Source organism: Dromaius novaehollandiae, chromosome 1, assembly GCF_036370855.1.
Source record: "Dromaius novaehollandiae isolate bDroNov1 chromosome 1, bDroNov1.hap1, whole genome shotgun sequence".
NCBI classification, from domain to species: domain Eukaryota; kingdom Metazoa; phylum Chordata; class Aves; order Casuariiformes; family Dromaiidae; genus Dromaius; species Dromaius novaehollandiae.
This window is the reverse complement of record NC_088098.1, coordinates 77658102-77672263: the sequence shown is the minus strand read 5'-3', so window position 1 is coordinate 77672263 and position 14162 is coordinate 77658102. Positions and strand designations below refer to the sequence as shown.

Genomic DNA, 14162 nt, shown 5'->3' with positions numbered 1-14162 from the left:
ATCCACAGATTTCTGATTTGAATGAATACAATAAATTCAGATATTCTCTGTGAATGCTGCAAAGAAAATATCCCACTTCACAAATTAGGAAAAAATCTACATAGAAAACAAAGGGTTAGAACAACAGTAACACAGATGATCTTCCACAATTTACACTGTTGAAGGTGCTTTCAAGATAGATTTTAAATGCTTTGAACTTGAACTACAAAATTTAAGGTAAAAAACAGAAGTGTGACTAGAAGTGTGTTATGATAAATCAAATCTATAAGACTCTATTTAATTATGAAATGCAATACACAGAACTTCAAAACAATCATAATGGGATTTGGCACCATAACTAAACCCAAAAGACACAGCACACCAGATAAAAGACCACCCTAAAAGCCAAAACAAAGGTCTAGTTGTTTCCCCACAACAAAGCAAACATACAAAATACACTTCACAAATCTAGTACATTATTAAAAGTAACTCTGATACAGGAGAATGGGAATCAAGGGTGTTAAACTGACTTACTAATAGATATTTCCTGCTCTCTTGGGTATAACTTGACCTCTATTTTTCTTACCTTAAAAAGCAATGTGATTAAAATTCATCTGTGCAAAGAATAAAAGAATAAAATTCACAGTTCCCTCTGCAAATGTTAAGTACTTGTTTCTTTCCAGAATAATCCCACTGAAACCATCAAATGGACTACTTGTACTTTAAGGTACAGCCCAATATCAGAAGATCCTATATAGACATGTATTAAGGTAAATGCTTGTATTTCCCAAATATGTTTCCAAGTCTTCTAGTTAGACGGTAAACAACCTAATTCCAATCTCACTGTCCTAGTACATACCAAGTCCCTGTTAATCTCCCACATACCCTCTCTGGTTGAACAAAACTCCACAGAAAGCACGAAGACAGTGAAGCAGCAAATGGGACTGTAAGTCTAGTTTCCAAAAGTAATGGTATTATTACCAAACTAGAGAAATACTTTCTCTACACAAAGCCAGAGCAGAAACTTTTCAGCTTGTTCTTCACTTTACAATAAAACAGACCTGGTTTATACAAGGTTGCCAGTGATTCTTGCCTTTAGCTTCTACAATACTGGAAAAAATGATCTATTAAATACCAAAACCAAAACAAACAAACAAAAAAACCTTCGGATGTTCTGAAATGTGCACTTACATTTTGGTAAATATTAGTCAGAGAAATGCAGTGTTTAGTTATGCTCTCTACTAAAGGTTATGAGGCACAGCTGCACAAACCATATGGGAACACACAGTGGTACAGTGAATTTCACTAACAATAGTTTTATCTTTGCTCCCAGCTTCTGTCACTTAAAACCAGATGGGAGTGCATTTGTGATGAGAGTTTTGTCTGTCAGGGAAATACAGACTGAATAAATACAAGTCTTTCATTCAAATGATTACTCAAGTCTTGACACAAAAGCTAATTTCTTTCCCCTGTAGGCCAAAATATGTCCTTTGGAGTCAATGAGAGCTGTGTACATGTATCAGGACAAAATTCAACTGCTTAATATAACTCACTTAGTTGTCAGAAAAAAAGCAGTAAATTTTCCTGAAAGATGATGAATGTCAATATAAATAGGAAAAACTTAAATTTGATGGCTGGCTATAAGGGTAGTAGTTCAGGAACTATGACTAAAAAAAAAAAAGCTTACTCTAGGTATTTCCTTCATGAAGTAAATTTTTGTCATTTAGAAAATTTCTTTAAACAACATATTCAGCATGAACAGATTTAATTTGTAGAAAACTCTCTGTGGTGGCTTGCTTACTTCCACGTATGCCAAGTACAAGAATTATTTTCTTTCTCTCTGCATAGCTAATAGTCATAAAAATTTAAAAAGTATATAAACAATAGACAATATTTGTGTTTTTGCCTGCTATACATATGCATAACATATTGAATATTTTATGATGCACTCAGTAACAGTAAACAGTAAGTAAATTACTGAACTATGAGGTTTATAAACAACTTTCAATCCCTACCATTGACAATAAAAATACTGGAATTGGACAACAGAATAACTTTATATATCTCCATTCCATAAAACTTCCTAACATTTGTATGATCTTAAGAGTTGATGGTGTGTGGTTTTGAACAAAAGGCAAAAGACATCTACAGATTACATAGAAGCCTGAACACTGCACGTGTTTTAAAAAATATGAAGCAGAGCAAAAAGTTTCCTGATCTTTGTAAACAACAAATAATTGCAAACAGATCTTGGTTTGAAATACATTAGTGACCAATTAACTGCTTTGATTATTAGAATTTTTATAAGACATTTCCAAATAATATTTTGTTTTTTACTTTTATGGAGTTTAGCCTGGGTCAGTTTCTGGACAGTTTAAAAGGACACCATCAGCATGGAGAAAAAATAAATAAATAAAAAATCACATTTTTGTCTGTAAATTTCCTACCTAGCTATATGTAACCTCTAAAGTGACTAGAAATGAAGGACATTCATAAAAACAAAGAAAACACTACACTATTTCCCTCAGTTTGTTTACTTTTTTCTTTTCGAGCAGGTGTGAAAGAACAGGAACAGGAAGGTCAGCTGTCTTACTTTCCCCAGATCAACGTGAGTCAGAAGAACAGTGACTGCTGTGCAGTATATGAGTTAAGTTCTTCCTTTCGCAGGTCTACATATTCACTGAGGAGAAAATAGTATTTTAGAAGTTGTGAGACCTTACTTTCTGTGTAGTAGCCACAGGCAGAGAGGCATGCACACAAGAGGTAGCAAGCAGCTATGATGTTGACTTTCTTGAACCTTCCCATACACCAGACAGTGATAGAGATCAGAAGGAACTAAAACATTAACATGTATTCTCTGATGGTATTCTAGTCTGCATACATGTCTCCTCGGACAAACAAATGCATACTTGCTTACATCAGTATTACACGGCTACTTCACATTAAAACATTTAAATGGTGTGATGTCCTGAGTTAGAAGACTAGGAGAATAGCCTGGAGTGACTAACTGCATGGAACAGAGCTCTCCAGGGGGAAGACTTCATTTGGGAGCACAAATATTCCAAGGCTATTGAGTCTATTTCCTGTGGTCTTAAAAGAATTTTTTTTCTTTCTTTCTTCAAAAAGCTCTATGCAGCACTGCATGTGTTCTCTTGAGTATGGCTGCTTTTTGTGCAAGCAACTTATGCAATTCAGAAAGCCACAAATATTTTGTCAGTTGTGGCACTAAACTATAATGAAAGTATTTTTGAAAATGGCTTCTGGAGATTTCACCCCCCCCCCCCTTAAAAATATTTCTCCTTATTTTCCATTAGGAAAATAACACATGACAGCTACATAGCTTGAATAGGGAATTAAATAGGGACAAAGTATACCAAAGATCTACCTGCTCCTGCAGCCAAAGACTGAAGGAGAAGAGATGCAGATGTGTGGTGAGGCTGGCAGCTTGGAATAATACTCAGCATGGTTGTTCTCTAAGGAATCAAAACATCTTGCTGTGGCTTTGCATCCTCTATTGAAAATATATACAGAGTAAAATTTGTTATTGAATTCATAGGAATACTTGCAGTAATATTCCTGAACACAGGTTCATAAACATGGACAGATCTTTTGTTTGAAATTAAGTCTTCCTAGCACTGCCAGACAAGATTTACTATAATTCATGAAAAATAGTATTTCAGGAAAAATACAGTATTTAAAACAGGCTGTCAAACTGATAAGCTTTTGCCATCATGTTATTTGTTTTCAGTCCTAAAAATGTTTACGGAAATGCTTTAAAGTAACATTTGATTCTCATGGGTAATGTGATGTGCTGAAGGTATGCATATTACAAGAAGTTTTTACTTTTAAATACCAGGTTATAATTTCAAATTTCTTTAAAAATGCATCTTTTATCTATGTACTACAGGAATGAAATCCGTATATGTATTACTTCATGACATAAAAGCATAACGGATTTAAGAGCTAGCTTCTGCCATGTGTCCCGAGACAATTAAAGCAGAAATATTTGAAATTATACCATGAGTCATAATTTATGTTTTTACCATCCTACCACTTTCCACAAATCCTTCTTTGTTGCTGTTGTTGTAGTAAATGCAGAAGAATTGATTGTACATATGCAGAAATAACAATCTAAATCAGAAATGTCCATATTTAGTGCTGAGACAACAAATGGTACATGAGCCACAAATAGGTCCTACAAATGTGGCAGCAGTAGCAGCAGCTACCAACCTTACTGTCCCCCTTGAAGAAATGGAAAACAAGTACCTCCTTCAGCACTTGCACATGACACAGCACATGACCAGTGCATTTGGCTTTTCTTCCAGACATGACTTTGTTTTTCTAAAAATAGCTGCAGGTCTGTGAATTCCTTTTCATTATCAGTAGAGTTTGTTTACATAAAAGGAACATAACGAGAAGCTGTACTCTACGTGTCAGTATACGTCAGACCAAATTCCATCTAGCCCAGCATCTATCTTTAACAGGGACAAATAGCAAGTACCTAGTAAAGAAAAGAGTATAACAGGAGTAGCACTGAAATAATTCCCCCCAAAACTCACCTATCTTACTACCTGAACCAGAGCAAAAAACGTTTTCTTTAATAGTGCTTCATGGAATTTCCTTCCATAAATTTGTTCAGTCACTTTAAAAACAAGCAAACAAAACATAAAAACAAACAAACAAACCAACCCCCCAAGCCCCACACATTTAACTTTTTAGCATCTACGACATCTGGCAGCTAGGAGTTCCAAAGTATGTGAAGTAATAATATCCTCCTGCTTGTTTTGAGCTTGTCATGTTCTAACTGCACATACTAGACCACTTTATAATCGTTAATGTCATTTTTTCCTAAGAATCATTACTTGCAGGCTTTCATGAGTTAGTAGTATGCTGCAGTGTTCAAATGCAAACCTTTGTCAGAAATAGTTGCTTGCTCAGAAGGCCCTTTTGTATTGAATAAGTTAGAAGCTAGCAGTTTTGAGGCTTCCACTAAAACAAGATCATAGACCTCTTGGAACAGATGTTCTACAACACCCAGCTAAGGAGAGAAACACTTCTGAACATTTGCATTTTTCCCTGGTTTCAGCAAAAAATGCTTCTACAATACAATATTTTGTATCTAAATGGAAGCCATCAACAAGGTGAAAGAACATTCAACCATGTCTACAAAGCAATTACAAAAATGGATGACTTCTAAGTGTTTCAGCTGCACAAAGGATCAGGTCAAACACAACGGGGGGTAAACTCAAGTCATGCTCTTGTACCGGTTCTTTATGAAACATGGAGAAAATATGAAAACATATGATGATGAATATTTCTTATATTAGATATTGAATAAGATTGAAACTAATGGAAAACAGTAACTTGAATCATCATGAGCGCCTAACACCCATTTGAAAGAAACCCCTTCTTCAAAAATTAAAATAATGTATCCCTCATTTAAGATGAGAAAAAGTTCTAAAAGTACTGAGAGTACCCAGATGTCGCAGGACAGTTATGTGAGCACAGTGCTGGTTTTGATAATGTATCTTTAAATGCAAAGGCCAAAAACAAGCAAGAAAAATAAAGTGTTGATAAAGCAGTTATAAGGAAACTGAGAGCACAATTAGTATCTCCATGCTCAAAAAAAGAAATGGCAGCAATCAACTTTCATCCTGTTTAAAAAAAGCATCATACTCTAGTTTGACTGATTTCTTGCACTGAGCCCCTCATGCTTGTGTTTATTCTTTTCATGCAATAGCCATGGTGATTCAAATGATCAAACAGGTATGAAAAAAAAATGAATGTGTATTTAAACATGTGGAATATTACATACAACTAAATCAAGTTGCTTTTGCAAACTGTAAAAAGAGGAAATAGAACAAAATATCCAAAACAAATACATTTGCAGATCTGTAGTTAATACTAGTTAAGTTACTTTATACATGGTTTGTGTGCTGAAGGCAAGGTGAAGGTTAAAAATCATTCCTGGACTTAATTCATTCTTCTTAATTTATTCCTAAAACATAATTTCATGAATTTACTACTTGAATATTCTCTGAAAAACAGTTTATCCACTAAGTTGGAGAATAAAATTGTTGAGGATATATTGAAGAACAGGATCTGTTAATATTACTAAGTTTGGCTTCAGCTACATTAAATATTTAGCATTGTTGCCTTAGTGCATGGTTCAGAATTTGTAAAACTAATTACTTATGGCTCCAGAAAAATATTGGGATTTTAAAAAGGATGAATCATTTGCATTTTAAGTTGTAATCAGGAACAGCTAAATATCAATCACAAAGTTTAAAACCACGTTAATAACCAAAGGTGTGACTCAAAGTCATTGAAAGTTTCCTTTTAAACATTAAAAAAAAGATCAGACAAACTAATGACATATGGACAGCGCTACCAAAAATAGAAGACCATTTCAGAGGACACAAGTAGAGAACTATTTTTAATTTACTTTCAATATAAAAAGTGGCATAGTAAGACATGCGTTCTCACCTAAGCAGAACTGAGGTGCAACAGCGCATGTGACTGATGTTTCAAGTCTCTTCCATGCTACGTCTACTGATTTCAGCCTTTAGTTTCTAACACAGCAGATCCAGCAGATCTTTATACCCATTCCAATTAGCCAAAATTCCCCCAAACAAAACTTTACTACAAAATTCACATATTGGACCAGATAACACTATGCTAAATATAGTTTTTTTCAATAGTTTTCTACTGTTCTGGATCTAGACCAAATATGTTACACACTCCTTCCCACCGTGGCTTAATTTTGCAATAAAGAAAAGTGGTTTAATACAAATTATATATGAAAATCTGGTAGAAAAGATGCTAATAAAGAAATCTGAAAAATACAGGAAATAAACATTTCTGCATCAAGATATTATTTCAGATCACGGAAACACTATTTCTATTCCAAATACTGTTCAATTCACCCTTTCAGAACCCAGTTCAATCATGTATTGAACACTACTGAAAATAATTATTTTAAAGCACACAATGCACAGTATTGCAGACATTAAAAACTGAACCACAGGAATGGAAAAAAACTAAAGCACATAGGATAGAAAAAGGGAAAAGAGGACATAAATGACTTGTACAAAACCTCACATGAACAAGTAACTACAAAAAGAACCTCCTCCTAAGTCATTCAATTATTTAAAATGTCTAATGACCCACAGTCAAAACCCCAAGATGGATAAACTGAAAAAGTAAGAATTCCTGTAAAATAACTGGGAAAATTAAAATTAAAATTCTATGTTTCTGGATAAAGACGACATTTTTGAGGCAATGATATTCATACTCAAATCAAATGGGAACTTTGTCATTTACTTAAATGGGCACTGGATCAAGCTCCACATGCAAAAAAGATCATAAAACTCTTACGTGCTGACTAAAAAAAAGAATCTCCAAATAATTCCATATACAAAAATACACTAAGGTCCCATTACAGCATTCATGCAACTTCAGCACACCTAACTGAAAATGAAAATCACAGAGTACAGAATAAACTATATTCTGACAAGCATCTCTTATCTTTAATTTCTGAATCATGACAAAGAGATGGCAAATCCAGGTAAGACAAATTATAAATTAAGGCCAAAAGTTCCAAAAAGACTGCACAGTCTGAAATTCACCAATTTTAATCTTTTAAGACTTAATAAAAAAGATTTTAAAATAATTTTTAAAGTTCCTTTTCTCATGCCTATCTGCAAAGTAATACAAAATCATCTCAGCTGGTGATCTTAAGGTAAAATGTAACTTTCATGAATTATCTTTATGGAACAGCGGGCACTAAACTTGGCACATACGGAAAAATCTGTGATCCACATTGTGAGTACAGAGATCAGGTCAGAACCTGGTCTTTAGGAACACTTTCATTACTCTAGGATTAAGAAGCATGGGAGCTTAACATCCTCCAACACTGATTTTATTTCATTCAGATATCACTCTTCTGCTATTTTATTTTATTCTCAAGTTTATTTCTTGTTCAGAAATTAACTCTTTCTCCTGTAAATCTGCTGATCTGGCTTCTCTCAGACCAATAAATTCTGAAAATTCACTTGACTAACTTACAACAATACCTATTTTCTACTATACAGTTTCACTGATTGTTGCATCTGCTACAGTGTGCAGCTAGTTTTCTTCACGTTGGATCACTGAATGGAGACAGTGCAAGCGAACCAGTAAAGCAAATTTGTTCTTCAAACATTATTTTACACAGCAATAATACAGTTCCCTTATTCTTCCAATTATATTATATATGTACACACAATATATATAAATATCATATATATACATACACACACGCACGTGTACCTACATACAGACATGCAAACGTACATCAGGATGCCAGCTGCCATTTTTGCAAACCAGATCAAAAGAAAAGAAAAAAACAAAAAAAAAAACCAAAAAACCAAAAAAACCCTCAAGAAACCACCACAGTGTTGCTTCATCTAACAGTGGAGAAACCCTTCACATATATTCAGTATGAAAGCAAAGGCCAGAATTTTTAAAGACTCAATGCAAATAGCTTAACATGGGTGGGGGGTGGGAGGGGAAACAAAGTTTGTAGAGAGAAGAAAAATCATGTATTAGAGAAAATGTCATAGTTGACAAGGGCAGACATTTTTATGCATACAGTTACTTTATTAGATTTAGCAAAAAAATAGAATCATTATGTTAATTAAACAATGCAAAGGAAATAGGTAGTTGCAGGAAGGGACAAAGAAGTACAAACTTGCAATAGACCATAAAACCAGTATCTCTATAGAATTTATGATTATCAGTACCTAGTATACTGATTGGAGTTCTTGGAATTAGAACTGAAATGTGTTTTATGAAAAATGCCCTCCCACTTGTAACCAAGCGTTTCTGTGTACTGACTGTGCAAGCTCTGTTTGGAGCTCAGTGAAGCTTCAGGTTCACCTGAAGAGCCTGTGTAAGAACATTCTGTGGATGGATGCAGTATGTCATATTTTGGGATGAGTATATACAGACTCCACTGATTTTGAGCATTCTGTTGTGGGAGGTAGCAATTATAGACACTGTGGAGATTTGCGGACAGATTGTACATTTCTTGCTCTGGCAAAGTCCAGATCGAATGTCAAATCTATGTTAACCATTCAGTAACACTGCGAGTTAAAAAAAAATGAATATGATATAACAATGATATATTTTGTTACTTGTCACATAAAGGACCAAAGTAATGACTTATTTAGAAGCATCCTATGACATTTAAGTGGCACCAGCACAGTATTTATTAATGGATAAATACAAAAAACTTTAATGAAGCCTGAAGAGAAGCCTTTTCCCTTTGCCAGTAGATTTAAATCAATTCTAAGGACCTTTATGCCAGAATTTTCTGAACAGAGTGGATGCATATGAAATAGGTGGTGTCAGCCAGTGGGTTTTCTTTTAATATTGTAGTACTAATATATTATACTATACATTGCTGAGTAGCTGATAACACTTACTAACATGATTTGCCCAAATTCCTTTCATAATAACTAAAAATATACAACAGTTGTTAAAACATACCACTTCATGAAGAATCTGAGCTCTATAGAAAGATGATCAGAAAAATTTGACATGGTGTGTTCTAAGAAGCAAAACTGAATGTGTGTACTTATCCTTTTTTCCTTTGTATTGCAACATCCTCATATAGTAATTACAAACTTGAATAATGTCATGATTATTAAGAAAAAAACCTATTCCTAGAATCAATTAAAAAAAAAAAAACAGATCAACATTAAAAAACCAAGTTTGTTTTTTTTTTATTAGATAAAGGAATGGGAATTTTCCATTTAGTAAATGCAAATTAAAGGAAACAAGGAAAAAAATGCTCAGTTTGGGGGAATTCTGTTATCAAAGAATCTAAAAGGTGTCACTGAACACTGATCAAACCAAGGACATAAAATTAAAATTAGTGAGAATTCACTGGATTTATCAGAATTAAGTGATACTGAAACAGCTATGTTAAAATTACAATGCCAGTTCTCACAAGTCTGAGAACAAATGACTGCAGAGACAATCTGCTTTTATCTCATTTTACTAGATTGAGACAATGATTTGAAAGTTCAACTCAATTCACACGAATGTGTAAAATGGATTTTTTTTTCATGTGAGCATTGCATGAAGATGCTGAATTAAGTCATTGGAAACTGGTCACATATCAAATGTACTGCTCCTCAAGGACAAAATAGTTTAGATAGTTCATTTTGACTTACACCAGCAAATGACACAAAATAATTCTGTTATTAATCGCTTTTGTTTGGTCAACTGTAGCAATCAGAATATATGTATTTAGCATATCCATATGGATTACAACTATTTTTATGGTTAGGTATGGTATTCATTGACAGTTCAAAATGCAGTAATGATAATGGATCACGCTGCCACCCAAAGGGAATGTACAGTGCTTGACTTGACCCACAAGAAGAAAAGAAGAGGGACAACCCTTTCTGAAGTATTACTGTGCACACAATGAGCTCAGTGAGAGTCAGCTAGAGACACTGTCTGTCTCATCTTGGTTGGATTTTTCCATTTATTTTCATGAGCAGCAAATGTCATCTTCCCTTTGAGCTTCAAAAAGAAAAGAAAGGTAAGTTTACATACTTTGCAAGTGACCAAAAGCAAACTTCCAGGAAACAACAGGTTTGGCTGAGATTGAAACATACTTTTGCTTTTCCCAGTACAGTTGCTAATTTCTAAATTTTGTTAATTTCTAATTGCTAAATCCCTGACTGGTTGGCCTACGCGATTTGTTAAAACGTGGGGCATTTAGTATAGTGCGACCTGTCACAACAGCAGCTGTTTTCAAAATAGTCAGTTGACCAAAGACAGCAGTGCAAGGCCAGAGGTTATAGGATTCTGAACATCAGGCAACAGAAGGCAACCCTGGCAAATGAGTTAGTAAATCTTGAGCTTATGTCAGAATGGAGAGAGACTTTGCATACTCACTGACAAGCATCTCATTAATCTTTACTCAACTCACTCTTTAGCCAAACTGAAGGATTTGGCTTGCCTCCACATCCAAATCCCATGGATATAGGTGGGACCCAGTACCCATGCAACTGGACACTTTCCAAGAACATAATTCATTTTTATGAGAATTAATAGTGAATGCAGTGGCTTGCCATTTAGTACTTAAATGCCTGTCTTCCTTTTATCTGTGTGCTAGAACTCTTCTTGTTCCTATCACTAATAGGAAGGTAAAGAGTTGTTTTGCCTTCCTAACTGATACTTTTACTAGAAAAAACACATATCAATGCTACAAGATCAAAAATATATGTTCAGGAAACTAGTAATTTTCTGGGCAAAATGTGGGTGTGGCTTTGCTTAGGAAAGTATCTCTGATTAGTCATTGTAGCAATGGGATTCAAATTTTACTTCAGAGTTTTCTGAAGTTTTATATGAACCTCTACAAGCCTGATAACTCTGGAAGATGCCTTGAACAGAGGTAACAGCTTTACTCAATTTCAGTTATGAGGCACACTTGCGAATCATGGTGATGGTGGTGAAACACTAAAAGGTCAAATTCTTCACTGCTAAATGATTTCCTTCACATCTTAGATAGCCAGGTTTTTAACACATTATTTGTGGCAACATAAAAAACATTTTTATAGTATTAAATTCTTCATTTAATGTAACAGACAAAATAGAACTATGATTGCAGTACGTAAGTGGAACTGTTTCCAATATAGTGCTATATATCCTTAAAAACTTGAGTTTTTATTTGAAGTATGAAAAAGGTAACCACAGAGCATTGTCGATCTTTCATTTACTGCATGAAAATAAATGTTGTCCTCATACTTGCATTTTTTTCTTTCAGTCTGTGGATTCCTTTCATCAAATGCAAAGAATTGTCTACATAAGACTTCCACTAGCTTTAGACAAGAGTATGTGAGCTATGCAGCTGTAAGAAGATAGGAAACAATATGCTTATAAGTGATAAAGTTTATTTGTTGCAACCTCTAATAAGAACCCTCCCCCCCCCCCCAAAATAATAATAATAAAAAAAGCCTAAAGCATATTTCAAGCCTATGTATAAGCCATTCTGCAGAAAGCTAAAGGATCTGAAATATAAGAATGGGAAGATAAAGATGATTCAGGTTATCCAGTCTGCTGCAAAGGCATGGAGAGGGGAAATTTTCTTCCTCTTACCTGGGGCATTTCAGCATGATGTAGCATTATTAATCCATCGCCCCCTATTAATTTTAATCTTCTTGACCTCCTCTTCTTAATTAAAAAAAAAGTGCACTGAAGGTCATTTGTTTGCACATGAGAAAATATGATCAAGACTGCAAGTCCTTTTTGTTTCACTGTTACTGAATGCGACTCATTTATGCATAACAAAGTCAAAGATGTATCACATGAAAAGCTTCTTAGTTTAACTTGAAATTTTTTATCTGTGAAAAGCTTTGAAATAAGGTCTTTACAGATTCACTGAAGTACGAATGAATTTTATGCATGTGACATTCTTTAGCAAAGAATCTTAAAGGCGGGACATTAACTTCTCTCAGCTCTAAAGAATTCACATTAAGATCACATATCAGTAAAGAAAAAGGTTGAAAGATGTGTGAGGACAAAGGAACCTTAATTTTTCTCTTTTTGTTAACTTATTACAGGAAATATACACAGGATAATTTGAAGTATATAAGCAACATTGATTAACTGCGTATTGGCGGCTGACATGCTGGATTAGCGACTGGTAAACAAATGAAGCATGAGTAACTGCTAATTTTGAACATAAGTATTCTAAAGCACACTATTTTCATTGTCCACGCCCTATGATAATAGACTATAACTCAAGACGGAAGTAGTAGTTTAATGCATAAGGAATCTTGATACATTTTGAAACTCATTTTGAAATTCAAGAAGGAAAAGGCTGTTCTTTAGATTCACTTTTAAAAGCCACAATAAAGCCTCGAAAACATACTAACTGGCTTGTTCTGTAACAGGTATGGAAGAGTTTAAGAGCAAAGTAGAGAACATGAAGTATAGTTAATGTAGGAGGGTTACAGGATTTGGAGAAAAATTTCACAAGGTATAGAATTAACTTATATGAATTCTAAACTCATGGAAAATGGTGTCTCCAAAGGTAAATATAAACTAGATTACTGCCTACAAAAAATCCTGCCCTAAAAGAAAGTAAATATAACAAAGTAATGCCATATATTCACAAGAAGGATGGATTGGTCGAGGACAGAAACATCTTATTCAAGTCCATTCCAAACAACTCTTTGACAAATGGAAACACATAAAAGAGGGACTTCAGAATACTCATTAAATGAGGTGGGAAAAAAAATGACCAACTATAATAAGTATCTAAAAGAAATGGCAGCTATATGCCTGTAAGTCAATCAAAACCCCTTGGAGTTGCAAAAGTTACAGAAAATTTAAGACAGGAGGAAGAACTGTATATATTTGAATGGACCATAATGAAAAAGTTCTGCTGAAAGCTGCCTTAAATGAGCTTTTCTGCTCTAAATCAAATTTTCTTGGACCAACTTTGAAGAGCTTCTACTCTGTGGCCTCTTGATATGCATGCTGGAAGATATAACTAGACCAGGCTGTTATGCAATACTAGACCTTGAATCTGCTGAAGAGTGTTCGGAAAGTTTAGAAATGGTGGACTGACAGACGGCCTTAAGATAGGAGCAGCAGACTGATAAACCCAGAGCAAACCCAAGGCAAAAGTATCATTCTTGACAATGACTTTTCTGCTATAGCTTTTTGAGGAAGGGAAGATGGCATTTCTGTTAGAAATTTGTGGACTGACCATTAAAACAGGCACAACTGAGTTATGTTCAGCTAGTAACTTCTCACAGTACCTCTACAACAATCTTTAGAGAGCCTGTAAGAGATGCCAAATAAGAAAAGAAATCCATGTCATGATTTTAAGGTATCTTCTTGGAAAGGCTCTGTGAAAGTATTGAAGAAGCTGCAGTCTTCTGAATTATTTTCAGATAGATTCCTAACTTACCTCCTTAAAAATCATACTAAAGAACCTGAACTGGTCTTCACATTTGTGTTGCTGAAGAGGGGCATGTTGGTGAATATCTGCATTTTGGTCCTAATAGGCGCTCATTTCATTGTGCAACAAAGGAGGCATTGAGATGGTAGATCCACAAGTGTCTTCAAAAGTGGCTGTGTCATTAATCTTGTGCCACAGGATGGGGATCACTGCT

The 14162-nt window shown here is 34.5% G+C and overlaps 1 protein-coding gene across 9 annotated transcripts in view; it reads right to left on the bottom strand.

Annotated features, from left to right (window-relative positions):
- CCDC91 (coiled-coil domain containing 91) overlaps positions 1-14162 on the bottom strand; it is a 174738-nt gene that overhangs the window by 40860 nt on the left and 119716 nt on the right. The window contains exon 13 of one of the 9 annotated variants that reach the window (XM_064517433.1): positions 9722-10554. The exons of the other annotated variants lie outside the window; for them this stretch is intronic. Coding sequence (XP_064373503.1) covers positions 10462-10554 — 93 coding nt within the window. The 3' untranslated portion in view covers positions 9722-10461. Of the gene's footprint in view, positions 1-9721; positions 10555-14162 lie in introns of those variants that run through there. 9 annotated transcript variants of the gene reach the window in all.